General features: G+C 42.5%; 1 protein-coding gene across 1 annotated transcript; it reads right to left on the bottom strand.

The window, feature by feature from the left end:
• Positions 1–1,531: 1,531 nt before the first annotated feature.
• Positions 1,532–2,955, bottom strand: C6H11orf91 (chromosome 6 C11orf91 homolog). Its single transcript, XM_062494474.1, has 2 exons — positions 2,622–2,955; positions 1,532–1,599 (listed from the first exon to the last, which is right to left on the bottom strand). The coding sequence occupies exons 1-2, from the start codon at positions 2,953–2,955 to the stop codon at positions 1,532–1,534; spliced, it is 402 nt and encodes a 133-aa protein (XP_062350458.1).
• Between the last annotated feature and the right edge of the window lie 15,864 nt (positions 2,956–18,819).

Raw genomic sequence — 18,819 nt, 5'->3', positions numbered from 1 at the left:
GTGTGCCATGAAAAGCAGCTCTGTTTAAGCCCAGAAAACCTGAGTGAATAATGGCTGATTAGAGCTGGATATAAAGTGAAGGACTTGGTAAAAGGTGAGAAGTTATTGTTAGGAAGAAGCAGTTCCATGTAATGGAAACCTCTGTAGGCCCTTGCAATAACCTTGGAAAATTTAGGGTGGTTTAGGAACGAAATTGATCTGGATATTGGGAAAATGAAGATAGTTCCTGTGTTACTTAACTTAATTTTAAAGCTCTCACTTCTCCACAAAGCCTCTGAAGGCCTCTGTGTATTGGCTCTTTTTGTCCAATCCAAATTTGTATCCCGGTATTTAGTTTGGGCACTAGCACAATTCTCATTTTCATAGTAACCAACAGTTTCAGCTTAACCATTCACATCTGCACAGCAATTAACCATTTCTGCTTAAGCCTCAAGCCCCTTTGAGAGACTTTTTATCCTCTTTGTGCAGAGGGAGCAGTGAAATGCTGCAGCCCAGATTTCCAAAGTGTTCTGGTGTTCATTTGTAATCACATTAAATTGTGAATGCTATAGTTTCATGGTCGACAAATGGGAGTTTTAAACTAGATTAAAATATATATAAACTCTGTGTACAGTAGATGAAAATCTGGCTGGAAAGATTGAGGCAGTATAAGGATGAATGCTGCAATAAGCAGTAAGAGGAAAAAAAATTGGTATTAATTGTGTTAAAACATTTCACAGCAATTTGAACACAGTTTTAAAAATAGGGATTAAAATATTACTCTTAAAAATAAAGCTCTTTGCCAAAATATTGCAGCTTAAGGCTTGGTAACTTCATTATTTCATGCTGCCACCTACTGCTCTGGAAATGGAATAGGAAAAAAGTAATTGGAGATTTTTTTATCAGTCGGATGAGCCTATTTACTACTTTTTGGTGTTATCAATGTGTGGCCTTATTTTTGAATGCTAAATGCTGTCCAGGTCTTCAATCTGCCGTCCCTGCCTCTTAAAAACCAACTTAAGCCACAGCTTCTGTAATTTTGTGGTGCACTAAAGACAATAAAGGAATGCACTGTGATTGTAGCAAAGATCTTTATGCTAACGTGGAAGTAGTCTTTTTTAAGCTGGTTTAGAGGCTTGGGACTTTCGACCATACCTATTTGCTCAAAACTGCACTTTAATATACTTAGCATTAAAACAAAACCCAAGGATATTTTATATTGCCATTTCTGCTTTTTCCAGCTACAGATATGGACTTGTGGGAATTCTGAAAAAAACCAGTTTATTTCTTAGTGTTTTTAAAGAAAATATTATATACTTCCTGCATAAAGTAATTGGAGGAGAAAAAAAGATTAAAATACACAGCAGTGTTACCAGTAACTACTGCCAGACAAATAATACACAAAAGAAGTCAACAAGATGCTATATTTTTGATTTGACAGGAGAACAGCATATAGTGAGTGGAAACCCAATATTGAAGACCCATTAAAACACTCCACAGTGATAGTGGCAAAACAACCAGCTGAAAATGTTCCTCAGTGTGTTGGTAGACATTACTTCAGGTTCTGCATTGCTTTCATGCTTTGTATTTTCTTTTCTTCCAGTGCCTTCAGAATTTTATCTAAATGGGAATGAATCAAAATTTGTCATTAGTGATGTCATTAACAATTTACAATACTTTTAAGTAAATAAAGTAATGTATTAAGCAAGCTAATAATCCTAAGTCCTCGGCTAGTAAATATATGAAAACCAGAGTTTCTCAAAACAGTAGGTATTAGAAATGGAAAGAGCTGTGCATTGCTTATAATGAAGAGGAAAATGTATGCAAACTGCCAATTGGAATTTCTTTTGACATCTTCTTTTGAATGCATATATCTGATGGGCATTTTTCCTGTGTTCTTGTAACCTTTGCACTCCTGAAAATTTCCTGTGGTCTTGCGGGAAATGATGAGCATCAAATTCTTACAGCGGCTGGCCTCACCACTGGAACCCTCGGTACCATCATCATCTCCTGAACTATTTTATTCCCTGCATTTTCTTCACGGCCAGCAGGTTCCAAAATTAAAATGCCAAGCCCACTTATAATTTAACCGGAGGATTTTTGTTTGGTTGGTGGTTTCTTTCGGTGTGGGTTGCTTGGGGATTTTTTTTTTTTTTTTGGGGTGGGGGGCGTGTTTTGGTATCGGGATTTTCTTTTATGCCTCCCACTATCTGTGGCCTTTACTTTACATCAAAGCTGACGTACAAACGCAGAGCCTCATTACTACTCGACACATTTTACGTGTACGAACTCCCTCTCGCTCGGCTGGTGCCTGCGCCGGTTTCTTTGTTGTCACTGGGTGACTCTGGGGGCTCTGGGGCTACACCCGCAGTCCTGGTGACTGCTCCCGGCCCAGTGCCCGGGCTGGCTGACCCGGGACAAAGGCGTTTCTGCCTGCAGCGCTCCCGCACGCACCTGCAGCGTGCCCGGGCTGGCTCTGCGGGACCGACAAACCCAAACCCGCCCCACGGGCATCCCGCTCTAGGGTCAGTGCCGGGGGGCGCCGCCGGGGCCGCGGCCGGGCTGTGCGGGTCGGTGCCGGTGCCGGTGCCGGGTGCCCGCACAGCCCCGCACAGCCCCGCACAGCCCCGCACGGGACGCACACTGCCTGGCGTCGAAGCCGTCGCCGATTAGCGCCGCCAGCTCCAGCTCCTTAAGGCGGATGCCCAGCTCGCACATCTCCTCCTGCAGCCGCAGCCGGGCCAGCTCCGGGGGCCGCGGCGCTCCCGGGGGGCGGCCCAGGCGCGGCGGCTCCGGCGCCGCTGGAGCGGGCAGCGCGTCGTAGCGGGGCGGTCGGGCCGCGGCCGGCAGCGGCTGCCAGGGCCAGCACAGCGCGGCCAGCGGGGCCCAGGCTCCGCCGGCCGGCCGCGGCAAGGGCTCGGTGCCGTGGAAGTGCGGGAAGTACAGCGGCGGCCACGACGGGCGTTGCACGGTCATGGCGCACGGTCAGCGCGGCCGCCGCCGGCCGTTGTCCCCGGGACCGCCCCGGGAGACCGGCGGTTGTCCCCGCCGTTGTCCCCGCCGTTGTCCCCGCCGTTGTCCCCGCAGTTCTCCCCGCCGTTGTCCCCGCCGTTGTCCCCGCGGTTCTCCCCGCGGTTCTCCCCGCCGTTGTCCCCGCCGTTGTCCCCGCCGTTGTCCCCGCGGTTCTCCCCGCGGTTGTCCCCGTCGTTGTCCCCGCGGTTGTCCCCGCCGTTGTCCCCGCGGTTCTCCCCGCGGTTGTCCCCGCGGTTGTCCCCGCGGTTGTCCCCGCGGTTCTCCCCGCCGTTGTCCCCGCGGTTGTCCCCGCCGTTGTCCCCGCGGTTGTCCCCGCCGTTGTCCCCGCGGTTGTCCCCGCCGTTGTCCCCGCCGTTGTCCCCGCGGTTGTCCCCGCGGTTGTCCCCGCGGTTGTCCCCGCCCTTCTCCTCCCCGCCGTTCTCCCCGAGCCTCCCGGGCTGGGCTCGGCACGCTCCTCTCCTGTCCCGTTCCTTTCCCTCTCTTATGAATACATACTGTGGTGCTGGTTTTTCGCGATCCGGTAAGACGTTTCATCCCGCTTTTTGGTACAGCTCCATCAGCGTGCTTGAGAAATAAGCAAGAAAATCTAGGTAATGGAAGAGTATAAACTGCATCGTCCTTGAGTTTGACTGGTGGATCCTCTATGTGTGGTGTTGAATTGGTTTTTACGATACAGTTTTCTTTAGGAGTAACATAGGCTGATAAAGTGTCTTTGTAGTAAGCGAATGACCTGCTTGGCTGGATACCACCCAGTAAAAACACCTGCCACTGAAATACCAGTTAGCAGCACCAGCCATCTGCAAAAAATGAAGACCACAGCCCAAATTAAGACTGATAAGAAAAATAAAACCACAGCCAAGAAACACACATGCTCCAAAAAGGCAGACTCAAGGAGTGGCCATGTAAAACAGTTCTTGGAATGTGGAAAATAGTTTGCAGAAAAGTTTGGAGATGTATGACGGGTCTATGCAAGGGGCTGATGAATTTAAAGGGTGTTTCCAAAACAGCAGGTGTGGTCTTGGCTGAATGCCAAGCACTAGCCATTATAATATTTTGCTTTATTGTTTGTTTCTTATTGTCTTTTATTAAACCTTTTAAAATCCACCAGCAAAGTGAACCTCATTTTTCACACCTCCCTTGTTCCAGGGCGCATCCAGAGGAGGCAACGAGGCTGGTGAGGGGCTTGGAACACAAACCCTGTGAGGAATGACTGAGGGAGCTGGGGTTGTTCAGCCTGGAGAAAAGGAAACTCAGGGGTGACCTTATCACTCTCTACAGCTCCCTAAAGGTGTTTGTAGCCAGGGGGGATTGGTCTCTGTCACCAGGCAGCACCGACAGAACCAGTGGACAAACCCTTAAACTGCACCAAGGGAAATATAGGTTGGATATTAGGGAAAAAAAATTACAGAAAGAGTAATAAAGTATTGGAATTTTTCACAGAAAGAATAATAAAGTATTGGCATTGTTCACCTGGGGGACGTGGTGGTGGTGGTGTATTTTTAAAATACATCCAGGGATGGTGTCTTTTTAAAATATAAATACAAATCCATCCAGCATCCCTGGACGTGTTTAAAAAAGACTGGATGTGGCACTCGGTGCCATGGGTGAGTTGAGGTGTTGGGGCATGGGCTGGACTCGATGATCTTGGAGGTCTCTTCCAACCTGGTCATTCTGTGATTTGGTGATTTTGTTTGTTTTTATTTGAGGATGAGACTGTTATTAATACTGATTGGTGACTCTTTCTTTAGCCTATTTGGACTATTTCTTTCTTCTGTTTACTTCTTTCTGTTAAACATGACACCCCTCCTCCAGCCCTAGGCAGCAAGTGAGGGCACTGCTGATTGCTTCTATGGAGCTCAGAGCAGGCCAGGAAGGTCCTCTCAGGCTTCCAACAGGAGGACTTTTGGGATGGATTTGAACTGATTTGAGGTAATTTGGACAACCCTTGGACAACAAGTAAGAGAGGCGCTGTGCCAGTACCATTGATAAAGTATTGATGACTGCAGGGGCTGTGTAGGTTAGTCAGGATCAGTAAATTCACTTAAAACAATCAGAAAATCCCACTGCACTACTAATGCAGCCTTGAGCAGACCTCAGCAGTACACAGTCCCTAAGGGACTGCTGCACTCTGGAGTAAATTCCATTTTTCAAGCCTTCCCTCAAATAAAACAAAACGATTTTCTGGAAGCAGAACTTCTGTGTACTTTTAAGTGCAGTTCTCTGAGCGGTGAGCCAATGCTGATGTGAATATTTTGAAACTTTCAGATCTACAGATGCTACCTGTCACCAGAGTGGCAGTCAGTGCCCTGAAAAGTGGTGGGGATAGAAAAACAGTAGCAAGGGTCACTCAGTATTTTATTTTAGTGTGCAGTGCTAAGGCAGCGTGCGCTGAGTTCGAGTTAATGCACACTGTGCTACACGCAGTGTGCTCACCTATTTAAAATTCCAGTTCCAGTGTAATCCCAGCACAGGTTGCATATTCTGTAAAGGGAACACATGTATTTGAAACAAACACTGATCAGATGAGAAGTCTGATAGCAAGGTTCTCTCTGAGCAACCTGTTCCAGTGCTTGGTCACCTGCACAGTAAATAAGTTTTCCCTCACGTTCAGGGGCAGGAGCACCTTCCTGACCTGCTGGCAATGTTTGGGGCTAGAGGGAGGGAAAAATCACAGGATACCTTTGGCCTTCTTGGCTGCCAGGATACACTGCTGGCTCATGGGCAGTTTTTTATCCACCAAGATCCCCAGGTCCTTCTCCACAGAGCTGCTTTCCAGCAGGTTGGCCCCAGCCTGTGCAGATTATTCCTGTATGGGATTATTCCTCCCCAGCTGCACCTTTTGGCCTTTGCTGAATTTCAGACAGTTCTTTTCTGCCCATCAAGACTGTCATGCTATGAGACGTGAGAAAAACTCTGCTTTTTAGCAAAGATAAACGTGCCTTATGTATAGTGTTACACACGGGTGACACGCCTGCCTTCACCCTTGGCATTGAAAATTTGTTACCTAAACTGGGAGCATTTAATCCTGGGCTGTGCACGTAGACAGGCTGACCATAAATGATACAAGGAGCAGAGTTTTGTGTGTTTTTTGGGCAGTCGCTACACAGATGTGATCCGGCAGAGGGAGGCAAACACACACTTGTTGGCGTGTCACAGTTTGTCACATTTAGCACATTTAACACCGTTCATCTCTGTGTGCTTAAGTGCTGATATTTGAAGTGCTTATGAGAGTGTTTGTCTTGCAGAAGCAAATATTTTGCTTATCTATCCAGCAAAGTCTGTAGTGACAGTATTCCCTCCACTACTTCTCTAAATACAGACATAACAGCTCTTGGAAAAGCTTTGTAAAGGATAGTGAATTGAAATGAAGAAGTCTGAGGGCAGCTAAAATATTCTCGTGTTACTGGCAGTAGTAGTTAGACTGCAGTGTTAATGACAATAACTAATGATACTCAGAAATACTGAGTGTGTGTGTGAATTCGTGTTTTCACACAGGTTGCTCCGAGTATCTGTAGAAGTCACAAAAGCTACAGCTCTTCCCCTTTTACAATAAATTTTGGTGTCTGTTAAAAACCCCCAGATTTTTGCCGCTGATGTGTCATGAAAGGTCATAGCAAAAAGTTGGATTTAACATGTGATGTGTTGTTTAAAATGTATACTAATAAATCACATTGTTGCACACAGTTGAGCATTGTGTTCAAGCATGAATATTCTGCCATCTCTTCTTTTTAGTTTAGCTTTTTTTTAAGCTGAGTTGTCTTTTTTTCCTTGCCCTTTATAGTCACTTTCCCTGTACTGGGGTTCCTGGTTGTTCCAATGATATATTTTATACCAACTTCCCACTTTCAGCTCCCAAATTCCCAGCCTTTTTTGTCTGTCATTCAGATTCTCCAGCAAAAATTGCTGTATTTTCTCCTTTCCAGGGGAAAAGCTTCTAAAAATCTCTCCAGGAGCTGTTGTACTCCCAAAGCCTGTGTTTGCAGGCAGTGAGCTGTGACCCTCCTGCTCCCCTTGTTCCTTTCTGCTCCTTGTGCTTCTTGTCTCTCACATTTGTGACAATTCTGGTGCTGTTTTTTAATGAGAAGCAGAAGAGCTCTGCTCTGTGTGGGAGTGATTGTCCTGCCTCTAATTCGACCCTTGTTTCTGTTTGAAAAGGTGTTGGTGCTGTTCCACCCAATCCTGATTTAGATATGTGACCTCTACCACAGTGTATAACAGAAATTTTATTAATTTTATTAATTTTAAATTTTTCATTAGAAATAGAAATTTCATTTGCTGTTAATAACATGTTTTTTTTTTTTTTTTCCCTGAGCACACCCTGGTTTCAGTTTCTTACCTGCAGGATTTCTCAGTGGAATTGATTCCAGAAGGATGCCACTCCCTTCCCTGGTGTGTGTCTGGCCTGCCTCGTGTCACATCACAGCAATGAAAACCAAATATGAAGTGGGATATTTATAAAGCCTGGGAGCACTCTGCCAGCAAACTTAAAATTAACAGAGAGCAACTAATTAACAATTATACATCTTGAAAGAAGTGCTAATTAAAAAGTTTTTTAAGAGATGAATTTTCAATTGAAATACAAAATTAACCAGAGACTTGGTGCCTGAAATAGGAATTTGGACTGATTAACAGAAATGCAAAAAAAAGCGCTAGCTGTGTAAGAAATGAATTTTTATTTTCTCTTCAGTTAAGTCTGTGCCACGTTTAGGATCTGAAGAAGACGTGCAGTTTTGGCTAGAAAGTATAAATCAAACTTTTTCAGTAGTGTTGTTTTAGTCTTACAGTGTTTATGGTTATGTTCAATCACAGACATGGGAGATTTTGGCAGAGGAGCCGTGACTGCCTCTCTCTGAGGATTTCTGTGCCAATGAGTTCAAAATGCCTGCCTTGTTTGAACACAACGTGAGGAAAGAAGCAAGAAGTTTTCTGGTGGACAGGAGTTACTTAAAGTCACTCAAGTCTGATAAATGGGGAACCTTTTTATGGTTTTGAGGTTTTTTTCTCCTCTTTGCCATTCTGTCCTGTTCTATGCAGTGCTGGGAATGGGAATCTGGTGGCTTCAGGATGTTACATTTTTATCAGACAAAGTGGAAAAGGGAGCATAAACGGAATGAAATCAGCATTAAAAACTGATCTACCTGCAGGCTCTCTGAAAATTTCTCTGGAAAATCCTTGGGTTTCTGCATTTTATTTTCTGGATGAGTATGTGTAGGGTGGTGGAGAAGAAACGAGATTATTTTGATAGAGCAGAATAATGCCTGCATGTTAATTGAGCAGGTAAATTTTTTGAGTAACGGTGTTTCCATCTGAGTTAACAATGGGTGCTTTTTCTTTAAACATGAATCTCTGTTAAACCCTGATGGTTCTCTCCAAATATATCTCCAGGATGACCTCATTTCTGAAATGTAATTTTTCATAGTCTGTCTCTTTTCAGGAGACTACATTGTTTTAGTTGTGCACTTGGCAGTTCAAAGGAAATAATGAGACCTCCTGTGAAATGCGAAAGCTGAATTCCACTGAGCTTTAGACAAGAAATCTGGGTTCTGTGCTACTGAAATGAGTCATCACAGCAGGTGAGGTTGCTCAAAAAAGGCAAAGTTTGCCACATAAAAAATTAAAGTGATCCCAATCCATGGCAGCTTTGAAATAATAGAACTCATGGACAGTCCTGAAGGCAGACTCACATCCTCCTCCTGGCTGCTGTTATGCCACACTACCAACACCTTCTGGAATTCCTACTGCAGAACCATTTAATCTTGGTTCAATGAGCACTACTGGAGTTGACAATAATAAAGTTTACTTAGCAGTGTTCAAATGGGTTGCATGTTTTGTTTTTTGAATTGAGAGGTGTTGGGAGACAATCCACATGTCAACCAAATATTTTTGTGTGTTGGGAATTGACACTGCCATGGATCTATGCATTTTCAGATGATGGTGTGATCTATAGGTCTCAAAATTTATTTGAGAATACTATTTATTGGAAGACTTTATGCATCTAAAATTCATATGGATTTCACTGTGAATATACATATGCTCATAACTTAATTCAAATAGGCATTAACAAAAAAGCCTTTTCATGGGTCTGTAGGATTTTTTCTTTAATAGTTCACACTATAATTAGAGACTAAGCATTGTGCTGAAAGCTTACCACATTTTTAAGGGTCAACACAGTGTAATGTTTTTCCAGATTTGTGTAAGTAAGAAACATCACTGGCATGCAAAGTGAGGGGTTTTTTCCACACATTGCAGTAGTTTCTGTGAAAGACAGTTTATCCTGGTTATCCTCAGGATTAGAAGTGCTGCAGTTTGGAGATGTAGATGGTTTTCTAATTATAGGATCAGAGGAATGTGAGTGGTCTCTGATTCACTGGTGAGTCTCTTCAGAGCTGCAGCCTGTCACGGAATGTGAAATCCCATCAGCAACTGCAGTCTTTGCTACTTACATTAACTAAGAATAATGGAGACTGCCTTGTGCCAAACATAAAAGCACAGTGATTGCAGTTGAAACTGTATTATAATGGTACAAGGGGTTTAATTAAGAGTCATTTTCATCACACAGTGTAGCAGATTCAGAGCAGAAATGTCATTCCAGTTACTTCAGAGCAATATGCCTGTGCTCACTCTTACTGGTGCCATGCACCAGTGAAGAGAAATTATGAGAAAATTAACATTTTCTTTGGAGCCTATTAAGGCTGCTTTATTAAAGTGTCCAAACAAGATACGTGGTCCATAAACAGAAATAGTAACAGGTGTCTGTTGACTGATTGTTTAGCTTTCCTCTGTTATTAGCATAACTTTGTTTAAAATACGTTTTCCCTGAAGCATTAGTATTTCTAGGGCTTTTTACTGTTTAGGCAGGTGTGTTACTGTAAATTTTCTGCTGCCTCTTGTAAAATTGTTTTCCTATCCCTGCAACTGAGTCATTTGGACAACAATTCCATGGCCTGATCCAACAAAAGATGAGCTTTCAATTAAATCTGAGCCACCTCTGCTGTTTTGTTACTTTCAGTACTAAATTACAGGAAAAATGTGAAAATGGTCATCTCATTTAGGCACATCTGGGAGTAGAGGGAGGGAAAATACAGTGAATATTGTTACACACTCAGAAGAATATTAAAGGAGGTAACTGTCTGTGAGAATGACCTCGAGGGAGAAATAAGAGCAGGGAGGACACAAGGAGGACCTTGTGAATGGATGTTTTTTGGGAGCACAAGGAACCCCTCCAGAGTTCTGCTTTCTAAAAATCAGGTGTTATGGGCAATCTGGTGTATTCTAAAAGAAAATGGAAAGTCTGGGCACAAGAGTTTTCCTAAGACCTAAGGCTAAGTCCTGGAGAGGGAGCAGGAGCTGTGGCTGGTGGATGCCCTGTCCCACCTTGCAGGGGATGGTGGAACAGTGGGCTCCTCCCTGAGCACGGCTGAAAGGCAGTGCTTGATGACAGGGAAAAGAAGGCTGGGCAGTTTAAAAGTGGGTAGAATCAAATGTGAGGCAGCTGCATCAGGGTTATTTTGGGTTATTTATAACAAAGGGTTATTTTGTGCCTCACTCTTTGAAATGTCCTGCTGGACACCTACGGCACATTTTCCTCCTTGGCTCTTGATATAGTTCAAAATATGAACATCAAGCCACAGGCCAAACCAAACCAAGCTAACGAGGCTGTGGCTAAGGGTAACTTCAAGGCACTGGCTAAGAAGGCTTTTCCTTTATAGCTCACATGAAAGCTGGCTAAAAATGATCTTTGTCCTGATTGTAGGGAAATAGCTCCAGCACTGGAAGGCTGGCTGGATTCTCATCCCCCTGGAGCTGTGCCAATGATCACACCTCCTTTGGTGCCAGTGCCATTGCTCTGGGTGATGTTAGTTAAGGTATCATCGAAGCTGGATTGTTTACAATTAATTGCTCTGTACTAGTGGGTTAATGGATGGCATCCTCTCGCTCATTTGCTAAAATTATAGGACTCATGTTTATCAAATACCTTGCACTCAGAGTACATATTCCAGCTTTGAACCAGATGTGCCATCCTTTTAGTAAATAAACACCTCTTGTTTTAAGCTGCAGCTATGCCACTGTTCACATTTGTGGAGTAATGCAGCAAACCACATCCAACAAAACCAGAGGAAATGCATCCCAAATGAAACAGGGTGCACCTGGGAGAGGGTGTGTGAAAGCAGATGTGTGGGTTCAGCAGATTGGGTATTTCTAATTAGCCCTGAGAGGTTCATTTTCATGGATAGGTGTACATCCACATAGGTAAAAGTGTAGTGCTCTGATGGTGGTGGTTCTTTGTTGTTATTGCCAGCAGATGTCTCTCTTGATCGTTGCACAGTGCTGAATTGAAATCTGATTTACTGTTCGTGGACAGCAGGGAAGTGCCCCATTCCTGCCCTCCCCAAAGAACTGCAGCACTGCTCTGTGCAGGAATGTATCCAGGAGTGTAAGGCACCCGAGGGGGAAGGTGCACAAATGTCACCCACACCTGGGTCAGTGCCACGAAAAACAATAATGGGATGATGTGCTCCAGGATGGACAATTGGAGAAGTACCTCCTTTGATTTGTCTGCTGGAGATTACTGAAGAAAAAAGCGAGGGCTCAGACAATGCTTGAATAATCTAGCTGAAAGAAAAATCTCTTACCTAAAGCTGAGAGAAAACATCTCTGTTATAATAATGAAATTACTCAAGTGCCATTTTAGATAATTTCCCCCAATTCCTATTCTGAGCTGAAATAATAAAGTAATCTAAGTAGGGGTGGCAGATGGATATTATAACCTTTTACATTTCTGACCTTTGTTATTACTGAAATAAGTTTTTGAAAGAGAAAGTGAAATTTGAGGAGAACTTTGAGCAAAGTGGAATTTGGCTGAGGCTGGTGTACAGTATGGGAAAGCCTTTCAGGGGGTGGCTGCTGAGGTGCTGAGAAAATGAAGGCAAGGCTAAATTTTTAATTTTTTTTTTTTTTTTTTTGTCAGTGGAAAGACTGGTCAAAGATATAATGTGTTTGAAATTCCAGCTGCCCGGATGAGTGGCAGAAATTCTGACAAGCTGAAAAGGATGTCAGAGAGAAAGGGAGAAAGGGAGAGCAGCCACAGTGGAGGTTTGCTCGTTACGGAACAGAGGTTGGCAAGTAAATGTGGAAAGAAATTAATTAGTATATGTTGCAGAAGAAGTGGTCTGAAAATAAAGATTAAAGCAGACAAGGATTCACTAGGGACTTTCTCCTTGTTAGCAGAGCCTGGTGCTTCAGCCTGCTGCTGAGATAAATGTTCACAGGAAGGACAAGGAACTTTGGAAATAGGAGGGATTACTGAATGGGGAAAGCAGGGCAATGGAAAAGGTCCAGTTTCACCATGCCAATTGAAACTGGGGGTGGTGTGTCCAAGCAAGCGTGGGCAGCATTAGCATGCTCCTAAAAATACATCTTCCTGAAATGTAAATGCATTTCGCACCCAGCTCCCTCAGTTATGGTGGAGATGAGGTGTGGTGGGGGCAGAGATTGATTTTTCTAGAGTTGGAACAAGGTAATTCTCCCCAGTGAGTCCTCTTGAGGTGCAACACGAGTACAGTACTGGAGTGGAGGATCTCATCTGCCACCTGACATCAGTGTTTAGGGTAGCAGACTTTTTTCTTTCCAGATATGCACTGCAGGAGAATCAGTTAGAAATGAAGCCTGATAGAATCCCTAAAGAAACCTGCTGTGTGTTTTTAAAGTGTTTTTTTAAATACAAACCCTTCAGGAAACTGTGACACATCTCCAAAAGGATAGACACTTCAGAAAAGCTCTGCTAGAAATACATTCTTTTATTGTGTTTTGTATTACTTTTCAAGTTCTTTTGGTTTCCTTTATGAAAAGCTATTTCTCTTTCATTGTGAGAGTGTTTCTAAGGGAAATGTTTATCTGATATCAACGGATTCCACGTAGGGTTGTTTCAGGGATATTTGTAGTTTCTGAAGGCACAACTTCTATTATAGGGAAAATGAAAGTTCTCCTTTTTTTAATGAACCACACAGTATAAGAACAAAGAGGCCCTTGATAAGTTTGCAACAAAGAAGAGGGAAGAGAGCCTTATTTCCAAGCCTGTGAGCAGTGATCTTTCAAGTCTGGAATCCCAGATGTGCAAAGGGAAGAAGAATCCTGGATGTTTAGGGAAATTACTTTAAGATGAAGGCAAAATGGGTGTCCATTTTCCTAGCTGGCTTTGAAAATGTCACTTGTGGATTTTTCCTTGCAAATCTAACCTTTAAACTGCTGCATCCTGTTGCTGTGCATACCACAGGAAACAGTGGAACATCTCTCTCCGAACACAAATTGATTTGTTGGAAGCTGTGTTTATGCAGGTGCTCAGACCTTATTCCACTTGAGTGCACGGTTGTGTAGAGTGAATACTGCATAAAATGATGGTTGTGGGTTTTGGTTGAGAGGAAAGGATAAATAATTGCTGATAAATAATTGGGTTAAATTGCTGAATTGCCATGCTTTGCTGGGAAGGGGGGAACTTCTTGCTTTCACCATGTTCTGTGGAAATCCAAGTCATTTGCTTTAAGTGGCAACCCACCTCTGGAATTAGGACAAGAGAATAAGGACACTGCAGCCATAACACTCCTGTTGTGTCAGCCTTGCCTGGATCTCATTTTGTCTCACCCTCTCTGAATAGCAGCAATATGGATTAGCACGTGTTCATTGCTGCTGTGGATTTCATGACACGGGGAGTGGTGTCTGGGCTTTAAAAAATGGATGGTCAGTTAATTTACAGGTGTTAGCAGCGCTGCAGTTTGCAGAGATGGGGAAAATACTGCTCCAGCAATGCTCAGAATCTCTGCTGGTTGCATCTGATTGGCAAAATTAGAATTATTTCTGCTTTTCTCTAGTGCTGCACTGCAGGTACCACACATAAATCTGCTGCATCTTGTGATGAAAGAGTTTGATCAGTGTTGAAAGGTTTGATCTGCACTGGTCACCCCATGTACCCTGCTCTTAGCAGGCAGGAGGATGAGGTGGCCTCTGGTGGCCTCATCCTACCTAAATAATCCCACTAAATAATTCTGTGAGCATTTTCTGTGGTAAGAAACAACTTTACGTCCTGTTTCTAGTGATGACAACTGTGCAAACAAGTTGTGCAGCATTGGTGTTCCTTTGCTGCTTTGTTTGTTAGTAAATTGAACTTTGAAACCAATTTAGGTAGTCTAAATATTATACTGCGTTTGAAGTGAGAGGGAATTTTTTTATCGGCAGCAAAAACGCTTAGCTCAGACTTTCTAAAGTAAAAATCTCTTAATTTTTATGCAATCACACCTAAAAAGATATCCTTTACTAAGGTTACCTTTTTCTAGGGGGGGAAAACCCTCCTGGAAAATAGTATAAGCCCCATATTTCATGTGAAATATCTCATAAAATCAGCTTTAAAAGTTACTTAGATGGTTTAAGTAATTTATGCTGATTGATATTAGGAATTAGTATGTTTTTCAGCATCTGAGATTTTATGTTTTATATTTAATTTATGAAGTTAAAGTAAATATACATCTGGATGTAGACACTTTCATTTATATTATTTTAAGACCCCAATCTATTTTTTGATTTCAGTGCCACACAAAACTATCAAGTCAAAATAAGCCTGATTTAGAAAGTCTTGTAGTATTATTTATACCATGTCCTTAGAGAGATAATTTCAGTAATGTTTTGTCAAACCTTTTATGTAGTATCTAAAATTTACTTTTGAATTATTTGATTATATGATTCCTAAATGGTACCAGAATGATGATACAAAGCAAGACACAAGAAATGCTAAACTAAGGATGCCATTATTCAAGGTCTCATTCATGTTAGGATGTATCTAAGTAAATACCATTCCACTGACCTTTATAATTCTGTGTTCTATGCTCATATATTATATGATTTTTATCAGTGCATATGAACTTCATGTGTTCCTATATTCCAGTAACTTTTGCCTGAATAGTTCTGCAAAATTTAGGAAATGTATGCTGCAGTCACAGTTTATCCTGACTTGTAATTATTCATCTGAACTTTCTTTGTCATTTTAGGCTGAAGTACCCAAAGCTCCATGTTATAAAGCTTTTTTTTAAAGTGACTATGAAAATTGGTTGGGTAATTGCAAAAAGATTGAAATAAACACGGTTGCACATGGTGTCTGCCTATACAATTAATTCACTATTTGGAATTTACAGCTGTTATGAAGATCAAAGCAAACAAACTGGTTGTAATGAGATACACTACAGGGAGATGTATTTTGAGGTTGCTGCTTCTCATAGGAAAGAACACAGCATTTGTAATGAAATCTTTCCAGGAAAAAAAAGAGAAATCTGCATAGTTAATGTGGTGTTTTCCTGGCTGGGAGTCCCCAATCCACAGCATGTCCCATCAAAGGAAAGCTGAGGAGGCACTGGGAGCAGAGTGATTTGAAAGTATGAGGGTGGCACAGGGCCCTGGCTGTTCCCTCAGGCAGGGGCTTGTTATAAATGCATGTTGTTGTTGTTGTTATTATTATTATTATTATTATTATTATTATTATTATTATTATTGTATTGGCTTTTCACAAATATTAGGGTGGATACTATATGTGTGGTGTTGAAATAGTTTTTAAAATATAGCTTTCTTTAGGAGTAACATAAACTAATAAAGTGTCTTTATAATAAGTGAACTGCCAGCTTGGTTGAGTAACACCCAATAAAAACACCTGCTACTGATATACCAGTTACCAACACCAACCATCTATAAAAATTAAAAAAACTAATAAAAAAATAAGTTAAAATCGCAGCCAAAAAACATGTATGCTCTAAAGAGCCAGACTCAAAAAGCAGCCATGTAAAACAGTTCTTAGAATATAGAAGATAGTTTATTAAGAAGTTTAAAAACTGTATGGTAAGTCTATGAATATGCAACAGTCTAATAAATTTAAAAAAATGTTTCCAAGACAGCAGGTGTGCTCTTGGCTGGATGCCAAGCACCCAGCCATTATCACCTTTTGCTTTATTGTTTGTCTCTTATTTTCTTTTATTAAACCTTTTAAAAATCTACCAAAAAAGTAAACCTTGCTTTTCACAGGCTGGATGAGAAATACCTGACCAGGGTAAGAAAGAATTCATCTTGCTTTTTAGAACAGCAGGATGGCAGGAATAGCCTTGGAACATGGGGGTTTTGATTCAGGTTTGTGGCATGTTGCTGACCTTTATTCCAAGATGCTCCTGAACATCCAGAGATGTGCAGGGCTCTGTTTTTTCCTATGCCATGGTTGGGCTGCTTGAGGCTTCTTGGAGCAGTTCTGCTGCAGTTCCCCTTTGTCATGGCAAACTTTTACTGCTGTTGTGCTTGGGAATAGGACATTTAGGGATGGCTTTGAACCTGCAGGTGTAAGCAATATGAGTTTCTGTGCTCTTTATTGCTTCATGCACACTGCAGTTACTTTATAGTGCCTGTGCTGATTCCCAAGTTGTTGCTAGATGCCTTTTGAACAGTTACCCTTTTTTTTTTCCCTGAGTATTTTTAAAGTGAGAACTCAATTGTCCTTTTTTTTTGCCCCCTGCAATTAGGATCAAATGAGGCAACTGAATTCAGCAGCACCACCAATGGAGGAAACCTAGTGCTGCTCTGTTTTGATGCGACATAGGCATGTTTCATTTGAAAATCAATTGTTAAAATGTGCTAAACTTTCAAGAGCAGACCCAAGGCACATCCCTCTCTCACAATGCAGCTACCTTGGCTCCGTGCCTGGCTAGAGCTGGAATCTATAGTCATTTCACAGTACGCCAAGTTACTAAATCAGAATTTAACCCTGAAGGAATTTAGAACAATCAAAAGCCAAGGGTGGGATGGCATCAGCTACTAGTTCCCATCTAAAAAACATGATCTGTAAAACTGCAGAAAAGGATGACAAATGGGAAAGAGACAAAATTCCTGCCCTGTGCAAGGTATTTCGCTGTACTGCAGCCTTTGCACACACAACAACCTTTGCTGTAGTTTCAGCTGAATGGGAATAACGTGCCTGAAAGTAGAGAATACAGCCATTGTCATCCTCCAGCATTGCTCCCTTCTTCTCGAGGAGAACTGAGGTCCGATTGACATCCTGAGGAGCATTTTATCCACTGCCCTGTGGGCCACAGATGCCTTTTGTGAACTCTCCTGGGCTGTGACTTCCAGGGGTCACAGGGTCCCTGAGTGTCTGTCTGCAGCACTGGGGCTGGAATGCTGGGGATGTGTAACGGTGTGGTGTCTGCACCTCTTAATTAGTGGCTTGTCTGAAATTTCTTCTGTCTTCACTCAGAGTCAGGATTAAAAACACAAAGGAGATTAATTTTTCTCGTGTTTGGGCTCAGTTGTTTATTAAATCTTATCTAAAGTACAGAGAGCTCTACAACACTTCTAGCTACCAGCTAAAAGTGAGCAAAAGGGAGGTGAACCTAGCTAGTTACAAGGTCTCCTAGAGCTACACAGTCCAATAGAGAATTAACACCTATATTATTGATACTTTTGACCCAATAACCAAACTCCTGTGACCCTCAGTGCAGCACTAACTGTCCAACCAAAATCTACTGCCTGAAATCATGGAGAAGAAGGAAGAAGAAAACAAAAAGACAACACCCAAAATCCTCCATCTTGTCCCATACCTATTAATTTATTCTAAAACCATCAAATTCCAAACCCTTCATTCACCATGTGAAATCCCACACTTCTATTTAACTACACACCCGTGACTTTAACTCCATCACTCACATTTGGAATCCTTCTCCAAGGCCTCAGATCAAAAGCAGTGTTCTCCATGGGGTCAGTGCCAGAAAGCACAGAGAGCTCAAGAATTCCAGGTTTCTGGGCTCCAACAAGGATGAACCACGACCTCCCTTGGTCTGGCTTCCTTCCTCCCCAAGCAGGGTTTCTAGACTCACTGGGACCTGAGGTGACTCTGTGTGAGGATCACCTTGGAAGAAAGGAGGGCACACACCTTTATTTCCCAGTGAGTTTTCAGGGGGGCTGCTGGAGGGTTGCTGTGTTGGCAGACCACTTTCCCACTTCCAGCCTGCTCTGCAGCTGACTCAGGCTCAGAGCAGTGACGTTTATGAGCAGTGCTGGAGCACATGGAGTTATGCACCTTCCTTAATTTCTGTTCCAATTTTCCATGCATGATGTACGACAGAAGTGTCCCGTGTGTTTTGGAACAAGCAGCTCTGCACAGCCCAGCAGACAAACTGGTTCCCAACTGGGCCCCTGTCACAGCCCAATTTTCTCTGTAGATGCACCCTAAGTGGTGCAATTGCTTGTTCTAATGCTTAATTTCTCTCTGGTTTTGTGATGGTTTTCTCCCTTGTCTTTTTTTAATCTGTGTTTCCTTGAATTATTTCTAGGTTACACTCTTGTGCTGTAAGAGGTTTCCCTAAGTTTGTGTATTAATTTATGAACTACCTCCCACTAAGAGTGTTTCCTTCAGAGTCAGAACTCTTTTTTTCTGCACAAGAGAGACTGAAAACTTTAAATGAAGCTCTGATAAAAGCAGAGGTATAAAATAAATTTTATTTTTGAAGAGAATAATTATTTCCCCTGTCTTCTGCTATCACAATGCTCAATGCCTGATTTCCAAAACACAGGGAGTTTGCAATCTCTAACACTTTGTAACAATTGCAGGTCCCAAAAGATCAGTAATAAACAAACATTTATTGTCGAATCTGACAGTTTCATTTTTAGAAGGAACTCTCTGTGTGTAGAGAATGAATCTCTGCTGGTTAATTTAATATTTATTGTCTGGCTGCCCGTCTCCCTTTGTTTTAGTGATGCCAAGAGCAGCAAGGTTTACTGATATTCAAGTCT

The sequence above is a fragment of the Cinclus cinclus genome, chromosome 6 (assembly GCF_963662255.1).
Source record: "Cinclus cinclus chromosome 6, bCinCin1.1, whole genome shotgun sequence".
Taxonomy (NCBI): Eukaryota; Metazoa; Chordata; class Aves; order Passeriformes; family Cinclidae; genus Cinclus; species Cinclus cinclus.
The sequence above is the reverse complement of the archived record's forward strand: the minus strand, read 5'-3'. Positions and strand labels throughout refer to the sequence as shown.

Coding starts and splice junctions, on each gene's coding strand:
- C6H11orf91 (XM_062494474.1), bottom strand. CDS start 2,955: ATGACCGTGCAACGCCCGTCGTGGCCGCCGCTGTACTTCCCGCACTTC. Junction 1,600..2,621: donor CGGCTTCGACGCCAGGCAGT/GTGCGTCCCGTG, acceptor ATTCCCATTTAG/ATAAAATTCTGAAGGCACTG.